This window comes from Sciurus carolinensis, chromosome 15 (genome assembly GCF_902686445.1).
Source record: "Sciurus carolinensis chromosome 15, mSciCar1.2, whole genome shotgun sequence".
Taxonomy (NCBI): domain Eukaryota; kingdom Metazoa; phylum Chordata; class Mammalia; order Rodentia; family Sciuridae; genus Sciurus; species Sciurus carolinensis.
This window is the reverse complement of record NC_062227.1, coordinates 34,385,564-34,409,789: the sequence shown is the minus strand read 5'-3', so window position 1 is coordinate 34,409,789 and position 24,226 is coordinate 34,385,564. Positions and strand designations below refer to the sequence as shown.

Below are 24,226 nucleotides of genomic sequence, written 5' to 3'. Positions count from 1 at the left end.
TATTAAAATCAACTGGGTTTGAAAGATTGTGAAAAGTCTTAAGAGAATTTGTGGCACTCAGGGTGTTGTAAAAGCCACATTTGAGAATGACACTGTAAGAAGAGACTCAGTAATTTTCTGAATATCCAAGTTTCCATATTACATTTCTAGAACCATGTTAAAAATCCAGAGTAATTAAACTCCTCAAAATAATTTTGTTAGTTACTGTGTTCAGCACAATTTCAGTTCCTGAGAGCATGAAAGAAAGTTGGACTATTTTTAACTTGTGTGGTGCTCTGTCCCACAGTGTGTGGCTGCATTTGCTGTGTCTGCTGTTGCTTCTCAGTGGGAACGTACTGGAAAGCCCTTCAACCCGCTTCTGGGAGAGACTTATGAATTAGTTCGGTGAGGTCTTTCACTCTGTTCCAGACAGATGTTGAATTTGCATGATTTACACAGCTTTTTAATAAAGAGGAAAGAGACATATTTTGAGCACTACCATATAATTCTGAATGACTGGAATAAGTTAACAATTCTGATGTTGAAACTTATTTTAGTATCTCAAAGATATTGAAACAGACATAAAATGTACCTTCATAAAAAGTAATTGTGAGGATTTTAGTGTTCCTGATGGCTTGGAATTATTCTCTTTTTTTTTTTCTAATGTAGTTATAAGGCATGATCAAGTTTTTAAAAATATATAATCATATAAAATATATTAGCATCAATTCATATAGTATTGTTGCCTTAAAGGCAGTTAATGTGTCTTCAAATGCAGTTCTATTTGCCTGTGCTAGTCTGTGTCTTGTTTAAACACAGGAATTCATGTGACTTTAGTTTTCTTGTATAATCTTTTTCTTTGCACAAGTTTTTTTACATTTATTCCTTAGGTGTTGGAAAGTAGAGACACTGTTTTTCTCTACCTTAATTTGAAAAAATTGATAAATTTTAAGTTTAAATGCATAATACTTTCATTTCATACCAATCACCCAAATTCACGTGAGTGTTCTTTATTTTAATATGTTCAAGTAAATAGCATTAAAATTGTAACAAATTTAGTAGTTTCGGTGTATGTGTACAGTTATACCATTTCTCATATTAAGTTCTTTCATCAGGATGATGATAATTACTTTGTCAAACATGTTTCTTCAATATTTTAATTGCATTTTGACTGAAATGACAGTAATGTAGGCATTTAATGATAGAGTAATTACATTGTTGCCTTTCTTTTTTCTTTTCTTTTTTTTAAGAGATGACCTTGGATTTAGACTCATTTCCGAACAGGTCAGTCATCACCCACCAATCAGTGCATTTCATGCAGAAGGGTTAAACAATGATTTTATCTTTCATGGCTCAATCTATCCCAAACTGAAGTTCTGGGGGAAGAGTGTAGAAGCAGAACCCAAAGGAACCATCACGTTGGAGCTCCTTGAGTAAGTTCTGATCAAGTCATTCAGCCCTTTTCATACATACCTACTTATACGCATACACACGTACGCAGACCTGACCTCAATGTTCAAAGGCTGGAGAAAATGAAACAATCTTTGTAATTGCAAACTGTCTGCCTTTGTGTAAAGGAATTTATGAAGCATGACCTTAGCCATCGTTAGTCAATCTGGGTGTGTGTAAAATGTTTAACTCCTCCATGTTTGACTATGGTGTTTGGGTCTTTTCTAAGATCAGTGGGGTTAATCATTCTATGGTGGTTCTTATGACACAAGCTGTCTGTGTATCATGCTGCCGGTGTTTCGTTTAAAGACATTTCAAACTGAATTAGCCTTGAGAAATAATGAAATAACAATTGTGTGACATTTATTAGCTATTAGTTAAGTTAGGAGTTCTATTCTTTTGCAAGATGAGCTTCAAATTCAAAGAAATATCCAGTAAAGGCAGAATAAGTGCGCTCTGCCCTCTCCCTCCCACTGATTACCACTTGCAACCCTGAACTGAAGACAAGCAACAATCAAGGACTCTGAATGAGAATAAAGAAGGCAGATGAGGAAGAGAAATCAAATCCTGGAGACCAACATGGCAATGAGATTCCTCCCCTTCCTCCTGGCTTACTGTCAGTGCATTGAGCTGCAATACTGGGCAGCGGAGGCAGAGTTTCAAGAGAAACGCTTTCTAATCAGAGGACCTAGAAAGATCCCTTGTAGATAGAGACAGAAAAATTCTGTTTTATTTCCCAACCTTGTTCCATAATAAGCTGTAGGGCATGCATCTGCTTTCCCATAGAGGGTGTGGCAACCACAGCCACACCAGTTCTGAAAACTCAGCAGAAGTTCTTCTTGGCCACAGGAACTGGATGAAGGGGTCCCTGTGGCCCAAAGAGTGAAGAGAATCCTTGTTACTTCTTTTCTCTTGCCTCCTTGTCCAAGAAGGCTTCATCGTGGGAAGTAGAGGTAGAATAGAGGCTCAAACCCTAGCTTGCCAGCCCGAGGAAAGGACCCTGATATCCAAGAGTGGAGGTTAAAGCACAGAGAGGAGGGAGCTTGAGACAGGAAGAACCTTGAAAGCCTGCGTATGGTTTTCTAAGCCCATCCTTACACTCAGGCATTGAAATGACCTGAAATGGCTCACCAAAGGCCTCAAGTTCTGAACACTGGTGTGGCCTCAGGCTCTGGTGGCTACTTAGGAATGAATCTGAATAACACCAAAAGACTTTGAAAATTAAACTAACACTGTAATCAAAGACCACAGAAAAAGGGACAGAACTTGTCACCTGAAACTATGTTAATTGCCTACTAAAACAAATCAGAATAGTCTTCTCCAGAAGTTTAAGAGGACACTGAGTCTCATAAATCCAAGTGTCCAGAATACAATCCAGAAGTATTTGGCATACCAAGAAACAGAAAAACCTTAACAACTCACAGTAAAAAAGGCACCCCAGAATGACCCAGATATTGAAACTTGCATCAAAAACTTTTAAAGCAGCTGTTATAATTGTGCTCCCTGAGGTAAAGGTGAACATTCTCAATTGAAGAAATTGAAAGACATTCTTGCAAAGAATGAAAGTATTTCTGGACAATTTAGTACTGAAAAATATAGTATTGGAAATAGAGTAACCAGGACAAGTCAGTAGCACATTGGCAATGAAATATGCAGACTTACTGGAAACTACAAGATACTAAAGAAAGTCTTTAAAGAACACCTGAGTGATGGAGAGATGTATTGTGTCTCAGTATATTTAGCAACCTCATTATAGTAGCAGTTCTCCCTGGTTGGTCTATAAGCTGTCTGTATTAGCACAACCAGATCAAAATTCCTTGATGATTCTAATTTTATATGGAAAGGCAAAGAGCACAGCCAAAACAATTTTGAAAAGGGAAAACAAGATTGATGGACTCCCAGTACCCAGTTTGAAGACTTTAAAGCTCTCATAATCCAGACTTCTTGGTATTGGCGACAAGTCTGACCACATACATTAGTGGAACAGAGAAGAGTCCAGAAATTGACCCCACAGAAATATGGTCAGTTGATTTTTGACAAAGGTGCAAGTCCGATGCAGTAAGAAGGGTAGTCATTTCCACAGTTGGAATGGGGACAAGTGCACATCTGTATGTTAAAAAATGAAACTCAGCATATCTCACACTTTAAACTCAAAGTAGATCATGCACTAAAGTAAAACATAAAACTACAGTGCTTTGGGAAGAAAATAGAAACTCTTAGGACTTTGGATTAGGCAAAGACATCATATAGATACAATATCAAAAGCACGATCGTAAAAGATAAAAGTAATAACTAAGTTTATCAATTAAAATCTTTTGCTCTGTAAAGGAGACAATTCATAGTATGAAAAAACAAGGTATAGACCAGTCACAATTATTTACAAATCATATTTGAAAGAAAGGGTTTGTGTCCAAAATGTATAAAGAACTCTGAAAACTCAACAATAAGAAATCACACAGAATGAAATTGGGCAAAAGATGTGAACAGATGCTTCACCATTAGATGTGGCTAGCAAATTAGCATAGGAAAAGATGCTCAATAACATTAATTAGAGAAATACAAATTAAAACCATAATGAGATACCAGTATACAACTATCAGAGTGGCTAAAGACAAAATAATAAACTGACAGTACAAAGTGCTGACAAGGATGTAGGGCAAACTAGAAATCTCATATGTTGTTGGTGGGAAATGTAAAATGGTAGAGTCACTCTCGAGACCAGTTTGGCTATATCTTATAAAGTTAACCATATGGTCACCACATGATTCAGTACTCCTACCTTAGAGAAAAGAAAAAGTATGTCCACACCAAAACCTCTGTACAGTCTTGTATAGTGGCATTATTCACAATCACCAAAACCTGAAAACCACTTAAAAGCCATTCATTGGTTGGATGGTAAAAGAAATGATGGCACATTCATACAGAGGAATACTACTCAGCAATAAAAAGAATGAATTACTGATACATAGAAGAACATAACTGAATGTATGCTACAAATTGAAGAAGCTAATCTTAAAAGATTATATACTATATCATTTTACTATGAGACATTCTGAAAAAGAGAAAACTATTGTTTTGCAGAACAGATAAGATGTTTGGGGATTCAGGATGAATTAGAGGTTTGGGGATTAGGAATAGAGGAAGGTCTGACTGCATAAGGGAAGCATGAGCAAATTTTGGGGAAGTGATGGAGTTGCTCCATTCTGATTGTGTTGGTAGTGATTACATAGATCTTTGTATGCATTAAACTCAGAACAGGACACCAACAAAAATTAATTTTTCCATACATAAAAATAAATTCTAAAAACACAGTACCTAAGGATACATGTACAAAGATGCAAAACAAATTTTTTTTTAAAAAACAAGAGATATATAAAATTGGAGTTTATTCAGTTCCATGAGTTTTTTCTTTTGGTGTGCTGGCAGCTGCTCTTCTGCAATTTGCCAAATAGACTCATTTTTTTTCCACCTCCAATTTAATTTTACTTTTCATATGTTTCAATAGCTTTTTGAGTGCATAAAATGATTATATACAGGTTGAGTATCCCTTTCCTGAAATGCTTGAGATCCAAAGTATTCTGGATTTTTGGAGTCTTTTGGATTTCAGAATGTTTGTGTAGATTTGATCAGGAGAATATCCCCAATATGAAATTCCAAAATCTGAAATGCTTCAAAATCCATTTTGTTTTGGGCATTACGTTGGCACTCAAAAATTTTACATTTCAGATTTTTGGATTAGAAATACTCACCCCATAAATAGTTTATTTAGAGTTTGGTGGAAGAATTTTTTCTTATGTTTTTGTTTTCTTTTAAAACAATAGTCATATACAGTTGATACCTGTGTTACTGTGTTATATCAATAGTTTTTAAAGTCTTAAAACTTAGTTCCTTTAAGAAGACTAATTTAGGGGCTGAGGAGATAGCTCAGTCAGTAGAGTGCTTGCCTTGCAAGCATAAGGTCCTGGGTTTGATCCCCAGCACTGCAAAAAAAAAAAAAAAAGGAGCCTAATTTGTTATCCTGAGTAAAAGCATTTGAAACAAATACACTGTTAAGCAAAATGACACTTTTCATTTATTTCTGTGGGTTTCGGTTTGTTTTTTAGGCACAATGAAGCATATACGTGGACAAATCCTACCTGCTGTGTGCATAATATCATTGTGGGTAAACTCTGGATTGAGCAGTACGGCAATGTGGAAATCACAAACCACAAGTAAGGCACATCAGGGTACTCACCTGTGTTGTCAACTTCCACCAAACAGTTCCAGTGGACTTCATTTAAAAAAAAAAAAAAAAAAAAAAAGGGCGGGATGGAGGAGACAAAAGACTGTAGCAGTGCTATTGAAATAAAGAATCAGGCAGTAGGGCAGCAATATTGGTCAGTAGTTCCAGCTACTTGGGAGGCTGAGCCTGGAGAATGGTGAGTTTGAGGCCATCCTGGGCAACATACACAATATAGTGAGACCTGTTTCAAAACGAAAGCAAAATCGGCCAATGTAACCCTTGAGTGCATAGAACCAATCCATTTAATGAATAGTGTTCATTAAAGTGTCTGATTAAAAGCCAGCTGCAGTGGCTCATGCCTGTAATCCCAGTGGCTGGGGAGGCTGAGGTAGGAGGGTCCCAAGTTCAAAGCCAGCCTCAGCAACTTAGCAAGGCCCTAAGCAATTTAGTGACACTCTGGCTCAAATTAAAAAATAAAAAGGGCTGGGGATGTGACTTAGTGGTTAAGCACCCCTGGGTACTTTTTGCTGGTACAAAAAAAAAATCTTTATGATTTAAGAAAAGCTGAATGAACTCTGAGCTTCCTCAACCCCTGTGAACCTTAATTCCAATCTCAGTTCATTCTTACGTTGTTTATTTTGTGTTATTTTTATGGGGGGGCATAGGGTGAGGTGGGAGCAGTATAAGAATTACTTTAAAAGTTTGAGTCCTACCTAGTGAACTTGGGCATTGAACCACTAAGCCACATGCTCAGCCCTTTTTGTATTATGTTTAGAGACAGAATGTCACCGAGTTGCTTAGTGCCTCATTTTTGCTGAGGCTGGCTTTGAACTCACAATCCTACTGCCTCAGCCTCCCGAGCCATTGGGATTACAGGCATGCACAACCACACCCAGCAGTTTGCTTATTCTTGATGAACCTCACAAACCTTTCCTTTATGGGTATAGTACTGATGGAGAATTACTCAATATCTATATGGAGCCTGGCCTATACAGAAAATCAGTAAGCACCAATTAACTGCCAGAAAGATTACAGATTTACTATTCTGTAGTGTTAAATGGTAATCTGAACTTGATATTTCCTTCCTAGGACTGGGGACAAATGTGTGTTGAATTTTAAGCCATGTGGCCTTTTTGGAAAGGAATTACACAAGGTTGAAGGCTACATTCAAGACAAAAGGTAAAGTATCATTTTCTTTTATTTTTTATTTTTATTGTAAACAAATGGGATACATGTTGTTTCTATTTGTACATGGAATAACAGCATACTATTTGCATAATCATACATTTACATAGGGTTATGATGTTTGATTCATTCCATTATTTTTTCCTTCCCCCCACCCCTCCCACCCCTCTTTTCCCTCTATACAGTCCTTCCTTCCTCCATTCTTGCCCCCCTCCGACCCCCCATTGTGTGTCATCATCTGCTTATCAGTGAGATCATTCATCTTTTGGATTTTTGAGATTGGCTTATCTCACTTAGCATGATATTCTCCAGTTTCATCCATTTGCCTGCAAATGTCATAATTTCATTATTCTTTATAGCTGAGTAATATTCCATTGTATATATATATATACCACAGTTTCTTTATCCATTCATCAGTTGAAGGACATCTAGGTTGGTTCCACAGTCTGGCTATTGTGAATTGAGTAGCTATGAACATTGATGTGGCTGTATCTCTGTAGTATGCTGATTTTAAGTCCTTTGGGTATAGGCCGAGGAGTGGGATAGCTGGGTCAAATGGTGGGTCCATTCCAAGTTTTCTAAGGAATCTCCACACTGCTTTCCAGAGTGGCTGCACTAATTTGCAGCCCCACCAGCAATGTATGAGTGTACCTTTTTCCCCACATCCTCTCCAACACCTATTGTTGCTTGTATTCTTGATAATTGCCATTCTAATGGAGTGAGAATGGAATCTTAGTGTAGTTTCGATTTGCATTTCTCTTATTACTAAAGATGGTGAACATTTTTTCATATGTTTGTTGATTGCTTGTAGATCTTCTTCTGTGAAGCATCTGTTCATATCTTAAGCCCATTTGTTGATTGGGTTATTTGTATTCTTGGTGTAGAGTTTTTTGAGTTCTTTATATATTCTGGAAATTAGTGCTCTATCTGAAGTATGAGTGGCAAAGATTTTCTCCCACTCTGTAGGCTCTCTCTTTGCATTGCTGATAGTTTCCTTTGCTGAGAGAAAGCTATTCAGTTTGAATCTATCCCAGTTATTGATTCTTGCTTTTATTTCTTGTGCTATGGGAGTCCTGTTAAGGAAGTCTGATCCTAAGCCAACAAGTTGAAGGTTTGGACCTACTTTTTCTTCTATAAGATGCAGGGTCTCTGGTCTGATTTCAAGGTCCTTGATCCATTGTGAGTTGATTTTTGTGCAGGGTGAGAGATAGGGGTTTAGTTTCATTCTGTTGCATATGGATTTCCAGTTTTCCCAGCACCATTTGTTGAAGAGGCTATCTTTTCTCCATTGCATATTTTTGGCACCTTTGTCTAGTATGAGAAAATTGTATTTATTTGGGTTTGTGTCCATGTCGTCTATTCTGTACCATTGATCTACCAGTCTATTTTGGTGCCAATACCATACCGTTTTTGTTACTATTGCTTTGTAGTATAGTTGAAGTTCTGGTATTGTGATACCCCCTGTTTCATTCTTCCTGCTAAGGATTGCTTTAGCTATTCTGGGTTTCTTATTCTTCCAGATGAATTTTGTGATTGCTTGCTCTATTTCTGTAAGGTACGTCATTGGAATTTTAATTGGAATTGCATTGAATCTGTATAGCACTTTAGGTAGTATGGCCATTTTGACAATATTAATTCTGCCTATCCAAGAACATGGAAGATCTTTCCATCTTCTAAGGTCTTCCTCAATTTCTTTCTTCAATGTTTTGAGGTTTTCATTGTAGAGATCTTTTACCTCTTTGGTTAGATTGATTCCCAAGTATTTTATTTTTTTTGAGGCTATTGCAAATGGGGTTGTTTTCCTCACTTCCCTTTCAGCCATTTCGTCGCTTGTGTATAAAAATGCTTTAGATTTATGCGTGTTGATTTTATTGCCTGCTATTTTGCTGAATTCATTGATGAGGTCTAGAAGTTTTCTGGAGGAGGTTTTTCGATCCTCGAAATATAGAATCATGTCATCCGCAAATAGTGACACTTTAAGTTCCTCTTTTCCTATTCGTATCCCTGTAATTTCTTTGGTGTGCCTAATTGCTCTGGCTAGAGTTTCGAGGACAGTGTTGAATAGAAGTGGTGAAAGAGGACATCCCTGTCTTGTTCCCGTTTTTAAAGGGAATGATTTCAGTTTTTCTCCATTAAGAATGATGTTGGCCATGGGCTTAGCATAAATAGCCTTTACAATGTTCAGGTGTGTTCCTACTATCCCTATTTTTTCTAGTGTTTTGAGCATGAAGGGATGTTGTATTTTTGTCGAACACTTTTTCTGCGTCAATTGAAATAACCATATGATTCTTATCCTTAAGTCTATTGACATGATGGATTACATTTATTGATTTACGGATATTAAACCATCCTTGCATTCCAGGGATTAACCCCACTTGATCATGGTGCACGATTTTCTTAATATGTTTTTGGATACGGTTTGCCAATATTTTGTTAAGGATCTTTGCATCTATATTCATCAAGGATATTGGTCTAAAATTTTCTTTCCTCAATGTGTCTTTGCCTGGTTTGGGTATGAGGGTAATATTAGCTTCATAGAATGAGTTTGGTAGGGTACCCTCCTTTTCTATTTCCTGGAATACTTTGAGAAGTATTGGAATGAGTTCTTCTTTGAAGGTCTTGTGGAACTCGACTGAGAATTTGTCTGGTCCTGGGCTTTTCTTGGATGGTAGGTTTTTAATGGCTTCTTCTATTTCATTGCTTGATATTGATCTGTTTAAATTGTTTATGTCCTCCTGGTTCAGTTTGGGAGGAGCATATATCTCTAGAAATTTGTAAATGTCTTCAGTAGTTTCTATTTTGTTGGAATACAGATTTTCAAAGTAGCTTCTCATTATGTTCTGTATCTCAGTGGTGTCTGTCATGATATTTCTTTTTTCATCACCAATTTTAGTAATTTGAGTGTTCTCTCTCCTTCTCTTTGTTAGTGTGGCTAAGGGTTTGTCTATTTTGTTTACTTTCTCAAAGAACCAACTTTTTGTTTTGTCAATTTTTTGAATAGTTTCTTTTGTTTCAATTTCATTGATTTCAGCTCTGATTTTAATTATTTCCTGTCTTCTACTACTTTTGCTGTTTTTCTGTTCTTCTTTTTCTAGGACTTTGAGGTATAATGTTAGGTCATTTAGTTGTTGACTTTTCATTCTTTTCTGGAATGCGCTCCATGTGATGAATTTTCCTCTTAGTACCGCTTTCATAGTGTCCCAGAGATTTTGATATGTTGTATCGTTGTTCTCATTGACCTCTAAGAATTTTTTTACCTCCTCCCTGATGTTTTTTGTTATCCATGTTTCATTCAATAGCATATTATTTAGTCTCCAGGTGTTGGAGTAATTTCTGTTTTTTATTTTGTCATTGATTTCTATTCTCAGTCCATTATGATCTGACAGAACACAAGGCAGTATCTCTATTTTTTTGCATTTCCTAAGGGCTGCTTTGTGGCATAACATATGGTCTATTTTCGAGAAGGTTCCATGTGCTGCTGGAAGAAAGTGAATCCACTTGTTGATGGATGGAATATTCTATATATGTCTATTAAGTCTAGGTTATTGATTGTGTTATTGAGTTCTATGGTTTCTTTGGTTGGATTTTGTTTGGAAGATCTATCTAGTGGTGACAGGGGTGCGTTAAAGTCACCCAGAATTATTGTGTTGTGGTCTATGTGATTCCTGAAATTGAGAAGGATTTGTTTGATGTACAGGGATGCACCATTGTTTGGGGCATAAATATTTACTATCGTTATGTCTTCCTGATTTATGGTTCCCTTAAGCAGTATGAAATGTCCTTCTTTCTCCCTTCTGACTAACTTTGGCTTAAAGTCCACTTTATCTGATATAAGGATGGAAACCCCCGCTTTTTTACGAGTCCATGTGCATGGTAGGTTTTTTCTCATCCTTTCACCTTTAGTCTGTGGGTGTCTTTTTCTATGAGATGAGTCTCTTGCAGGCAGCATATTATTGGGTCTTTCTTTTTAATCCATTCTGCCAGTCTATGTCTTTTGATTGATGAGTTTAGGCCATTAACGTTCAGGGTTATTATTGACATATGATTTGTATTCCCAGTCATTTGGCTTATTTTTGTTTTTAACTTGGCTTGGTTTCTCCTTTGAGTGGTTTTTCTCTAAGGTAGTTCCTCCCTTTGCTGACCTCCATTGTTGTTTTTCATTTCCTCCTCATGGAATATTTTGTTGAGAACATTCTGTAGTGCAGGCTTTGTATTTGTAAATTCTTTTAACTTTTGTTTATCATGGAAGGATTTTATTTCATCTTCAAATCTGAAGGTTAGTTTTGCTGGGTATAGGATTATTGGTTGGCAACCATGTTCTTTCAGAGCTTGAAATATGTTGTTCGACCCTTCTTGCTTTTAGAGTCTGGGTTGAGAAGTCGGCTGCTATCCGTATTTGTCTCCCCCTATATGTAATCTGATGCTTTTCTCTCACGGCCTTCAAAATCCTATCTTTATTTTGAATGTTAGGCATTTTCATTATAATGTGCCTTGGTGTGGATCTGTTGTGACTTTGTGCATTTGGTGTTCTGTAAGCCTCTTGTATTTGATTTTCCATTTCATTCTTCAGGTCTGGGAAATTTTTTGATATTATTTCATTGAATAGGTTGTTCATTCCTTTGGTTTGTATCTCTGTGCCTTCTTCAATCCCAATAATTCTTAAATTTGGTCTTTTCATGATGTCCCATAGTTCTTGGAGATTCTGTTCATGATTTCTTACCATCTTCTCTGTTTGGACAACTTTATTTTCAAGATTAAATGTTTTGTCTTCATTGTCTGAGGTTCTGTCTTCCAAGTGGTCTAGTCTTTTGGTGATGCTTTCCATTGAGTTTTTTATTTGGTTTATTGTTTCCTTCATTTCAAGGATTTACATTTTTTTTTTTTTTTTTTTTGAGAATCACTATCTCTTTGTTGAAATGATCTTTTGCTTCCTGCACTTGCTCTTTCAGCTTATTGGTATTATCATTCATTGCCTGCATTTGCTCTCTTATCTCATCCTTTGCTTCGTGAATCATCTTAATCATATATAATCTGAAGTCCTTTTTCTGACATTTCTTCTACCATACTGTCATTGGATTCTATTAATATAGAATCTAGATTTGTTTGGATCATTTTCTTCCCTTGTTTTTTCATGTTGTTCATGTATCTTCCCCTCTAGCAGTGCAGAACTGGGGTATTGCAGATTTCCCCCTATAGGCTTATAGTGGCCCTATAGGTTTCCTAAATCCTTTCTTTAAGGGGAGATCAATGTTAGCAGTGCCCAATTCAGACACTATGCAATCCTAGACCAAATAGCCCCTATGTGGACAATAACAATATTGTCATAATAAACAGAATGAGTTCAAATATTATCTTCGGTAAAACAAACAGGTTTGCAATAAGGTCTGCAGTTCCTAATGGAGGACAAAGAGGATGTAGAGGGATGTAGAATGTGGCTGTTAATGGGATAAGAAAAGAATACACAGAAGTTCTAGAAAATAGAAAGGGTGAGAGTGTAATCAAAAGAAATTGGATATTAGCATGCAAAAAAGGGAGAAAGAGACTCTGAGGGAACAGATAAGCAAAAGGAAAAGAGAGCAAGAAAAGTAAAGAATTAAAAACTTAAATTTTTTTAATAAGGAGAAAAAAGAAAATCTATAGTATAACAGTCATATAGTAATGAAACCTCCCAGTGTTCAGTAGCCTGATGCATGAGAGGTACCTGACAATGAGCTTCAAGCCTCCAGCAGGCGTCTCAGGATGGGATTTGCCCCACCTAAAGATCGGAGGTAAGGCTTCCAGGATTATCCAAGATGGCCGCTCTGGCTTCGAAATGTGTGGGCAAATGGGGAGCTGAAGCTTAGGGGTGGACGTGGTCAGCTGGAGGTCCTGGAGGCAGGATGCGGTTGGTCACTCAGGGGTCCTGGAGGTCGGGTGTATTTGGTGTGGTTGTGGGATCCTTTAGGCCGGGTGCAGTCGGTCTGGGGGTCCTGGTGGCAGGGAGTAGTGAGTCGAGTGAGGGCCCCAGAGGCAGTGAGTGATCGGTCGGGCTGAGGGATCCTGGAGGCAGGGCTCAGTCAGTCTGGCCAGGGGTCCTATTGGGCCTGGCTTTTGTCTCAAAATGGCGGCATCCACGTGTAATCAAACCTGCAGGTACTGTGACAGAGAACTTCCAGGCAACAGCAGGCAGCTGGTGCTCCACTGGCAGTCGGCGATCAGTTTGCTGACTGTTTTGGACGATCGGGAGGTGAACCTTGTGCGTTGGGTGATGGGTAGGTGTAAGGCCGGGCGATGGACAGGCGAGAGGCAGGCAAATGGTGGATGATAGGCACCTGACAGTGAGCAATCTGCACTCAGAAAAGGCCTCATTTTCATTTTAAATGTTTAGTAGCATAGATGTTATTCACTAGATGTCAGTATTAAAATCTGTCATAATCTAAAAAGCTAGCATTCTAACAAATAGAAAACAAGGAAATAACTGTTTCTTGAAAGAATTTGAGTCACAAAAAGCTTCATATTAATATTTGGTGACAACAAAACTGGTTTGTTGGCTAAACATCAGTTTTTCTTCACAGTAAAAAGAAGCTCTGCGCTCTCTATGGGAAGTGGACTGAGTGTCTGTATAGTGTTGACCCTGCTACTTTTGATGCTTACAAAAAGAATGATAAGAAAAACACTGAAGAGAAGAAGAACAGCAAACAGGTGAACATCCTGTAAGGTGGTATCAAGGAGTAACTGGACTCTCACATTGGTACTAATCCTTTTGGAAGTGCCTGTTATTGGGTCACAGTTTGACCTTTCTTTTTTGGTGTTGCTAATGCATGTCATTCTTCTCCTTGCTTCTTTTAAATGAGGGAGTATCTGCCTTAGTAGCAAATGTTTGATGTGATCTTATATAAGATGAGGCTATGTAACACTTTTGCAACTGTGTAGCAGTTCTCTGTGGGGCTTTGGTTTAATTCACAGCATTTTTGAAAGTTGGAGCTCACCGTAGGCAAATTTTCTTACTGTTTATGTGGGTTAGAAGTTGAAATTATTAGAATAGGTAACATTTCCTCCAAAATGATCTCTGACGTTTTCATGTTTATCCACCTTGCTGGTTTCTTCCTTATCTTCGGTCACCGAGGTGAAGGCCTGGTGGTTGAAGGTGCCATCGTTGGACTCCTCTGCTCTTCACAGTGCACTTCCCTCTTCGTGGGTCAGTCAGTGTTCCGACAGAACTTCCCATGGGCAAAGGCATTTAGCTTCTTGCTGCCTGGCCCAGGCAGGCTCCTTCCCTTCACTCCAGTCAGAACCACTGAGAGCTAAAGAAAGCGTGCACCTGTTTGTCCAGGAAATACTTGTTTGAGGACAACTCCTTTCTGGTAGCTAGCCTGATTGTCTGGGCAGAGACTCTGGGTTGGAATCCAGTCTCCACCACTCGCGAGCAGGGCAAGCTTAGGCCAGTTTCTCATCCCTCTGCCTTGCTACCTTCGTTTGTGAAACATAGATCATGACAGCACCTTCTAGTTGGATGAGTTAGTGAATTAAAAGGCTCAGGACAGTCTCTCTGCTGGAAGTATGTCCTGGAACTGGTAACTCAGGCATCATCTCAGAGAGAGTGTTACAAATGCAGGATTCTGGGCCTCCATTAGACCTGCAAATCGCTATTTCTGGTGCTCTTTGCATGTTTCTTATGTGTGCAGAAGCTTAAAAAGCCTTCATTTTTTCAAAAGCAGACATTTCATTTATTAGTGACTTTCTTTGTAAATAGAACTCTTTTCTGAGATGAAGAGTTTTGTGGAATGGCCAGGGTCTGCTGCTTTCCTGTGGCTTGGACTTTTTTCTTTTTCCCTGTGTCCACAGTTCTACTTTTCTCTCACAGCCAATGTTCCTGCCTACCCTTGCCTCATCCTGTGAGGTGTACTAACTGTTCTCTGCAACTGCCAGGAAATCCAAGGGACTGGAGAAGAAAATGTCCCAGGATCCTGGGACCCTTGACACAGACTCCTTGGCTGTAGCTCCTGCCAGTTAGAAGGCAGCATAGTGAAGACAGCCTCACCGGCACACTTCAGCCCTCTTTCCCAGAGCGTGGACAGCACACGACATTGGCAAAATTCCAAAGAATATCCCCATGTCCCATGAATTCTTCCTCAGTCTTTGCAGAACAGTGGCTTTCCCTCGCACATTCATTTCTTGTCTGCTCTCTCTCCTTCCTGTACATCTCCCTCCCTTGGATTTCTGAGGTTCCTGAACATATCACATGCTGCGAGAGGCTTTTATCATCAATGATGTCACCTGCTTGCTGTTTAAATCATAGTTTCACTGAAAGTGTCTCACAGCTTAACTTCAGATTTGTTAACTGATGTTGGGAATCTTATAACCTTCCAAAGCCTGGAGTTCTTCATGTACACCACTGTGGTTCAGCAGCTCCTCCTGGGCCTGTTGCATGAAGACTGAATGTGCAGAGCACTTTGCCTAGCTCTGGCCCACAGGGTGGGTCACCAAAGGAAATGTTGGTTTCCTTCTTAGCCTAACATCTTTTTAAATTCTTTTTTTATCAGACGCATTCAGGATCCCTACTGGGTTTGTGTCACTGATGAGTTTAGTCAAGCACCCCAGGATGTAATGTTTTGTCTTTCTCGGAATGTTGCCTTGTTGGCTGTGCCTCTAGTGTATGAAGTTCCTCAAAAGTCAGGCAGTTTCAGTGCTTCTGCATCCTAGTGCTGAGCATTGAGAAGGTTCTCAGTGATTGTCAAGTGAATTATTTTGTCTTTTAAAAAATCAGAAGCTTTAAAAACATAATGTACGGTGGTAGAGAGGGCTGGTGACGGTGCCTTGAATGCAGATGACACTAGATAGCACATGCAGCTCCGTACACACAGCACTTGCTCAGTCTTTTCCATGTGAGAAGGTGAGGATATTAGAATTAGAAAGTCATTGTGTTGCAGATGCCTGGCAGTCCTGCACATCCGTCTCTTGCTTCAACCGTGTTTGGACAGAATAGCCCCTGGGAACTCCCTCCTTTCCAGTCTCCAAATACCTTGCATTCTCCTTTCCACTCACAACCTCCAGGACCATCTAATCACCCATCTTCTCCTCCTAGAACCCACCAACCCTGTGTTTTGTGGTTAGTTCCTCATTGCTGACAAACATGACCTTCCACATTCATCCGAATCATTCCACCAAGGTCGAGGCCCTTTAGCCCTCTGATCTGTTTACATCTGTAGGCCTCCTACGCTGAGCATCTCCTGAAGAGGAATGGGTAAAACTCTGCTGCTAGGGTCTAAACCAGGTCTCTTTGCATCTTCGTTCCCAGGGCTCTGTCCATGCAAACCTGTCTTTTTGACTTCTTGAGAACCGCTTCCTGGTGAGGCAGTGGAGCTCATGAGGAGGATGGTGGCCGCTGTCTTTACCCCCACAGGCCAGCTGGGAGAGCAGCTCTTCCAAAGGCATACTGTGGAGCACAACCAGCCAGCACCCATGAGCGCTCTCTGCATCCCTGGCGCCCTCTCCTCAGCCTCAGACCAGATGAAAATAAAACTTTTTGCAGCATAAAAAGAAAAAAGGTCATGGTGTCTCTATCCTCTTGCAGTTTCATTTCTAGTGGTGTGCAGTAAATGGTGTTTATTTTATTATTCATAAGTATATATGCATATTTTAAAACTTTTTACTTAAATGTTGTTCGTCTGCTGGTTTTCTAGATGAGCACTTCTGAGGAGTCTGATGAAATGCCAATGCCAGATTCTGAAAGTGTCTTCGTTATCCCTGGAAGTGTTCTCCTGTGGCGAATAGCCCCGCGGCCTCCAAATTCTGCCCAGGTGAGCCCAGCCTTACTGGATGTGGCTGCATTGTTGATGACCAGCTTTGGGGGTTCCCGTTCCCAGACAACAGTGAGACATGGTCATGTCACCACTTGAATGCCCGTCAGTTGTTCCCTATGTGCTGCTTGTCGTCCTTAACCAGAGGCCCAGCATCATGTCATTGTCCATCCTCTCTGGTGCTGGCTGAAAGACATGTAGGCCCTCCCTGGGCCTTCCTTTGTTACTCAGGCATAAGACTGGCCCTTGTCAAATACACACTGATGAAACCTTGTCAATAAGCCTTCCATACCCAGCAAGGAATGATTTTAATGAAGGAAGATTAACTGTTGATTTTGCTGATAGTTCTAAAAGTTGATAGAGGAAGAGTATTGTGACCTGCTTTGAGACCAGTACCCATGAATGGTACAGAGTCAATGAACACAGTAGACATGACCGGAGAAGGGTTGCCTGACCATCAAAGTGAGGGGTCACTTTCAAATCAGCCTCTCTCAGGGCTTTCCATTTTGTGCCATGCTTTGGTATATGTTAATTTGATCATTTTGCTTCTTGTTAGATGTATAATTTTACCAGCTTTGCAATGGTTTTGAATGAAGTAGACAAGGAAATGGAGAGTGTGATTCCTAAGACTGACTGCAGGTTACGGCCTGACATCAGAGCCATGGAGAATGGAGAAATAGGTAAGAAGTGTCCACTACTATTGCTGGTACAGTTCTTTGGGGCTAGTGGTTTGTTTCATTCCTGGTGATTGTTAGCATTATTGGAATATTGGCATTTTCTTGAAAATTTTAAAATTTAAATTCAAGTTGTTTTAAATTTGGAAATTGGAAGTACACCCTGTTAACTGAAATTCATTACTTCACACTCCCCTGATCATTTTGTATAGTATATGTGGCCGGAGGCATTGTCTTAAAATCAGAGAGAAAGTTAGCATCTTTGTCAACTTTGAACTGTATTCTAATTACTTTACATTTCATTATTCACTTATCATCTCATGAGCCTCAAGAGTATGGCTTCTGCTGAGCATGGGTGGCATGTGCCTATAATCCCAGCAACTTGGTTTCTTTTTTGCTTGGTGTTTGCCTGAGGCAGGAGGATTGCAGGTGCCAGGCCAGCCTGTGCAACTTAGTGAGAACTTGTTTCAAAATAAAATTAAAAGGTGTAGGGATGAGCCTGGCATGGTGGGCACATGCCTGTAATCCCAGTGACTTGGGAGGCTGAGGCAGGAGGATCGCAAGTTCAAAGCCAGCCTTAGCAGAAGTGAGGCACTAAGCAACTCAGTGAGACGCTGTCTCTAAATAAAATACAAAATAGGGCTGGGGATGTGGCTCAGTGGCTGAGTTCCCCTGAGTTCAATCCTCAGTACTCCCCCTGCTCCCCGTCTCCCCCCAAAGGGTGGGGATGTAGGTCAAAGTAGAGCACATCTTGGTTCAATTCCCAGTATTTGGTGGGGGGTGGGCAGTGGGAAGCATTACTTTCCCTTGGGTAATTATTTAAATCATTTTTAAAGTGTTAAATTTCTTTTAACATGTTCCTTCAAAAGGGAACAAACCCCCATCTCCAAGAAACATATGGCAATATCTGGAGACTTTGTCACATCTGAGGAAAGTAGTATGTAGAGGCCGGGCTGCTGCTAAACATCCTGTCATGTACAGGACCACCTCTGGCAGTAAAGAACCATCCCATCAATGTGTCAGTAGCACCCAGGGTCTGATTGTCTCCTAACTTGTCTGATTGTCTCCAGTGAGACAGAACAACAGCATTCTGGAAAATTGTTTTAATTTTCTATGAACAGAATTTGAATGAGTTCTGTGAGGTCTCGCTAAGAATTTAGAACAATTTAAAATAGTTTTTCTATCCAGTTTTTTTATTGAAACATTTTAATTTTTTTGGCTTTATGAATAAGCAAGGGGTTTTTGGTAAATGTGGAGGTTATTAAGGGCATAAGCTATCAAAAGACTTGAGGGCATTTTGAATGCCAGCCCTGCCTCTTCCTAGCCTGGGTATGTAAGATTTTAACTTCCTGTTTGACAGTGGCTATGTTTTAGTGCAGAGAAACTAATATATATGGAGAGTGGTTCTCCATAAAGTTACTGTGCTTAGCAGTGTGTCTGGAATTCTTTGTGTAGAGAATAAATGTTTTTCACTAATGTTTTTGTTTTAGATCAAGCTAGTGAAGAAAAAAAACGGCTTGAGGAAAAACAAAGAGCAGCCCGTAAAAACAGGTCCAAGTCGGAAGAAGACTGGAAGACAAGGTGCGTACCATCTTCAGTGTGTGACTGAGCCTTCAGGCTGCTGTGTGTGGGAAGCAGGGTTATCAGATGCTGTGCACTACAGACCCTGCTAAGTTCTTATGAATGGAATCTTGAAGGAGCTCTATGAGGTCTAATTATTTAGAATAATATCACATTTATTCAGTTTTTCCACCCAATTCATTGAAACATTTTAACATAATTACTACGAAAAAATATTCAAATATTAGTCTAATTTTATGAAAAATTATTGTTCAAATTATTATCAAAATATTATTCAAAGTCATTTGAATTTAAGTATTAAAGCCAAAAGAATTGCGTGTGACAAAAAAAAAAATGACTGCTGGGAAATTAAAGTTAAAATATTCCCATACAGTTATCATAGGAAAGGCCCATTAAACTTAGTTTCTTTCCTTATCCAGCAAACCCTGTCCCTTATTATAGAGGAAAAGTAAAATGCAGAATTAAAGATTTTAGCATGAAAATAAGAGCCATTTGCTCATGCATATATCATGTATCATTGATATTTAGGCAGTACTTTTACTTTTCAAACACAAGAGATTTGATATGTAAAGCAGTGGGAATTTGTTTAAATAACATCTTGTATTCCATTTTGGAGTAGAAAGGTTTTTCTTATCAGAAGTTACTTAGTCACTTGTGTTGAGGAGTAAAATCACTTATAAATAGAAATACCATAAAAACATTTTCTATATAATTCAAAGTTATTAAGTAAATGTTAGAGCTAATATGGGCATAATTTTTCAGGCATTCCAAAGGATATTATTTGGTCAACTTTTTGCAGCACACAGAAAGATCTTAGTTTTAGAAATTACCTTGTATCTAATCCAGTAGGTTTTGACCTTTTTTGATAACATGAGAATCTTCTTTGCAAATGAACTCAAAGACTTTACAGATTTGAACACATGCAAACCGAGGTTCATGGGCAGAGCCTGGGCCTGGGCCAGGGCCACTCCTCACTTTCTCCCATCTGCACATAGCCCAGGTCCCTAGAGCTCTGGAATACGGTGTGAAAATTGCTGGTTTGGAATTCCTTTTTTTGTATTGAAGGAAAGCAAACAATGGTATATTTCATTTCATTTAGGAGCCGTGCTCAAAGGTACACAGCTGGTAAGCAGCAGATCCATGATCAGAGCCTTCACTTTCTCTAGTCCTTCAGTTGAAGCCATTTTGCTGTGATCCCTTTTGAAAATATTTGATATACTTTATCAATCTTTCTAGTTCCCCCCCCCCCCCGAAAGCCCCATTTTTGTACTGCTTTAACTGGTTCCGTTTTCTGGTATATAATATAAGCAAAAAAGTCCACCAAGAATTTTTACTAATCAGATGAAAGTCTGAGCATTCCAAAAACAAAGATCTGTAGAGAACTTGTTGAAAATAAAAACTAGAGCTGCGTTTGTGAGCTGTCATTTGGAGGCTTGCACTTGGTTGCTTCCACAGGTCTCTTAGCCTCAGTAGTTCTTACATGAGCATACTGGTCTTTAAAATGTTCCTGCCCATGCTTTGTCCACACAAGAGTCCTTGCTTTGAGCTCCTTTCCAGTGGTGGTGATGAGATTGCAAGCTCACAGACTTCGTTCTCGGAACTGACCGTGTGCTTTAAAACAGTTTAGCTCAGTTTGAACAAGGGTAGAAGTGGTGCAGTTTTGTCAAAGACCATTTCCTTCTGAATAGAGCTAGCTAGTCTTCTAGAAGTCAACCCAGAAACTCACTTTAATGTGGCCACATTTCTCTATACTAAAATCTGGTGTCCCTGCTCATGTTCCTTTTACTCACTTGAAGAGAGTTCAGGCTGCAGTGTTTCCGGTTGCATGTGAGCCCTGCTGAGGAGGGTGGCTGCTTGTGATCCTGGCTTATTTCCTTAAAGAAGCCCCCAAACGTCAATAGGGAAGGCATGGGGAAGAGGTCGGAGAACTGGTAGGAAAGATAGGATTGGCAGAGAGGGGCAGGGTGATGCAAGAAAACTAATTGGTGATAGTCTTTCCACAGTGGGAGCATGGTACAGAAATATTTTTTTATAAATATCCTTTTACTGATATATACCCCTGGACACTGTAGACTGAATGACGTCTTTCCTCTTGCCCACGCTTAGTTCTAAGGTTTAAGATTTAGATTTTTCTGTAGGGGGAAAGGGGTGTTGTAGCAGCAGAGGGCCTTCCAGACACAAGCACTCCAAATTAGAATTGGAGGTTGAAAGAAGCCTCAGGCTGCTACTCTGGAGGGACACATCTTTAGTGCAGTGTTCTGGCTGAACTATTCCTAACAACAGGCAAACCCTAAAGGTAGGCTTGCAAAATAGTCTTTGGAGAACTTTTCCTTGAAGATTGTGAACATGACCATCCTGTAAAATGTCATGTTGTAACAACTCTAATGGCATGAGGCCAGAGTTTAACTTTTTAAGGTACTTTGGCTTACCTTGATTTTGATTTGTCTACTTCTCTGATGTGCTTGACTTTTCTAAGCCTGACTACGAGAGCAATTTTATTTTATTGCTTGGACTTTTGAAACCCAAAGGAAGATAAACTTTGTATTTCATATTAGATAAAAAAGTTCCATGATTATATGAAATAATGGTTCCTGATATTTTTTTAGTATATCCAAACTCTAAATAACCCATATTTTAATCATTTAAAATATACTTCTAATTAGCAAAAGTCCCAAAAGCTAAATAATTTATGTAATAATTTGGAAAATTTGGTGTCATGGACATTTACTGTATGATCCTTAAAGGAATTAGACTAATATAAAGCATTTTTTCTCTAAGGATTTTTATTGTTGATAAAATGATAATAGTAATATCAGAGTCACCAAACAAGTCTGACTTCACCCTTATTAAGTAGTCGTAGAAGCAATGCTTTTTGCAAAGAGTGACAACACATAGAAAACTGTTCATAGATGTTACACTGAAAACTAAATTGTATTTACAAAATGTTACACAAATTGAACCTTTTGAGCAAGTAGTTTTGCGTTTCCATATCCTGTAGAAAGCTGGTATTGTGGAAAATGAGTAAGAAGAAGGGTAAGAACATGTTTAGGGTAACTCTTTCTAGAATTAGGTCTGATTAAGATGTTAAAAGCTAGATCTATCCTAAGAATATGCATTTGCATTGAGGTAATTTGCTCAGGAAGATTTAGACTAATTTTAGTGAATTGTGCTTAGCATATTATATTAGAGAAATCATTATCTTTAAACTCAAACCCAAGTTTGCTATTAGTTACTGACTTGGGCAGCTAGCATTTTTATAACTACTCTGACATTCAGCTTAAAGTGGAACTTTGCATTTGGAGGGAATGGACTCTGAGCCAGGCACCTCACATAATGCTGTAGGTATGTTAGAAAAGTTCACTTCCTTATTAGGATAAGGATTATCCTATCCTTATTCTTATAAGGATTGTTTATAAGAATGCCTTCTAATGGAAGGAGCAGGACCAGAGGATGAACCAATTAGACTTTCTAGCTAAAGGCAGTGGCACACACCTATAATTCCAGCTGCTTGTGAGGGTGAGGCAAGATGATACAAGTTTGAGGCCAGTCTTAGCAACTTAGCAAGACCTGTCTCAAAAGAAAAACTAAAAAGGATGGGTATAGCTTGGTGGTAAAGCTCCCCGGGGTTCAATCCCCAATACAAAAAAAAAAAAAGTGTTTCTAACCACTGCATTAGAAAAACCTACTTCTGTGAAGTAGTACTGCATTGCTGACTGCTGTAGATCGTATCCCGTTTGCGTGCTTTCATTACCCCTTTTAAAATATTCTACATATATGTTCCCCAAGGAGCAAAACAGCATCACTTCTTCAGCATCTCTGTGTAAATCCCTAACTCTCACAGTGCAGGGAATTCTACAATAGGGAAGTAATACTACAAGCTACTGACGCGGCAGATACCCTGTGATTTCAGCCTGTTTCCCCTGTAAATTTTGTCCTTTCTCTTTAAACAGGTGGTTCCATCAAGGTCCTAATCCCTACAATGGAGCACAGGACTGGATTTACTCTGGCAGCTACTGGGACAGAAACTACTTCAATTTGCCTGACATTTATTAAAATGCAGACAAGTCAGGGTGTTTGGCTAATCTACAAACAAGTCTTAAACCTATGTTTTTAAATTTTTTCCTTGGTTTCTACTCATCTTTAAAAAAAACAAAACAAAAAAACCTCATAACATTTCACCCAAGAAATAGGGCATACAATGATATTGGTGATGAGTCTTAGGAAAAATGCATAGTAATTTTGTGATCCAAACATACTTATTTGGAATACTATTTTATAAAGAGGTAAGAGAAACTGCTGGAGATGCTTTTTCTGGTTGCTATTGCCATAATTACTGAAGGTTTATATGTAAATGTAACCTTAGCTTTATGGAATATATCATAATCCCAAATCAAGTTATTTTGAATATTTTTATGCTGTCATGCTTGAATGTTTTAGACATAACTTTGAAATGTTTAGAATTCTCCTATATATGTTTATGTGCTCAAAAGTAGAGGTTGTCATTTTGTAAAGACTAAATTGGTAAGATGGCTTTTATTCATATTAATCTTCTCAATTTTATCCCTTCCCATCTCCAAAAAGAAAAAATAATGCCTGAATATTCAGACTAGGTATTCCTGATCTGAAAATTCTAAACTGGAAAAGGTATTTCATTTACTTTTAGTACTGAATTTTTTTCTGTAATCATTGTCATTAATGTTTAAATTGTACGTTTGAACTGAAAATATGTATTTAGCAAGCCACAAAAATGCCCTAGATATAGATTTTAATCACCATTACATAATGACAAACCTTTTTAAGTGCTTCAACTTCCAGTGGCTAATGCCATCAGAGAATTAAAGCTGCACTCATGTATTATAAGTATCAAACTATATAAAAGGAGGTCTTGTGCATTTCAAATTTGCAAGGTACCTGTGTACTTAAAATATGTATGGAGACCTACTTACTGTACAGTAGCTTTGCCCCTTTAATTGGGGTACATTAATCTTATAGTATTTATCCAAACCCCAGACTGAGATACTGATCCAAGGGGCCTTAGGTAGCTGCCGGTAAATTATTTTAATTGCATCTTAACAAGTGTTATAATGAAATAATCTGATGCTAAATAAAGACTTTAGAATGTTCCGAAAGTGTGATTCCTTTTAAAACAGTTATGCTAATGCTGCCCCTTAATGGTGTCCTTTTACCAGTGCCAGAGTTACCCAGTCACCTTAGCATGCACAGTGGTATGAAGGCAGCCGGGACTCAATTTCTGGGTCATAGAGTATCACAGAGAGGTGTTTGCATTCACTGTGAACACGGAATGCCTGGTGAACCTGTGACTAGACCTGTTAAAAGTGGCTTAAAAGGTATGCGTA

General features: G+C 38.7%; 1 protein-coding gene across 8 annotated transcripts in view; it reads left to right on the top strand.

The window, feature by feature from the left end:
• The window catches only part of Osbpl1a (oxysterol binding protein like 1A), a 215,194-nt gene extending 191,201 nt beyond the window's left edge, over positions 1-23,993 (top strand). For all 8 annotated transcript variants that reach the window (XM_047526381.1, XM_047526379.1, XM_047526380.1 and 5 more), the window contains 9 exons: positions 287-384; positions 1,230-1,412; positions 5,532-5,639; positions 6,740-6,829; positions 13,390-13,516; positions 16,498-16,614; positions 17,171-17,294; positions 18,779-18,869; positions 22,820-23,993. In XM_047526381.1, coding sequence (XP_047382337.1) covers positions 287-384; positions 1,230-1,412; positions 5,532-5,639; positions 6,740-6,829; positions 13,390-13,516; positions 16,498-16,614; positions 17,171-17,294; positions 18,779-18,869; positions 22,820-22,922 — 1,041 coding nt within the window. In that variant the 3' untranslated portion in view covers positions 22,923-23,993. The remainder of the gene's footprint in view (positions 1-286; positions 385-1,229; positions 1,413-5,531; positions 5,640-6,739; positions 6,830-13,389; positions 13,517-16,497; positions 16,615-17,170; positions 17,295-18,778; positions 18,870-22,819) is intronic.
• The last annotated feature ends 233 nt before the right edge of the window (positions 23,994-24,226 follow it).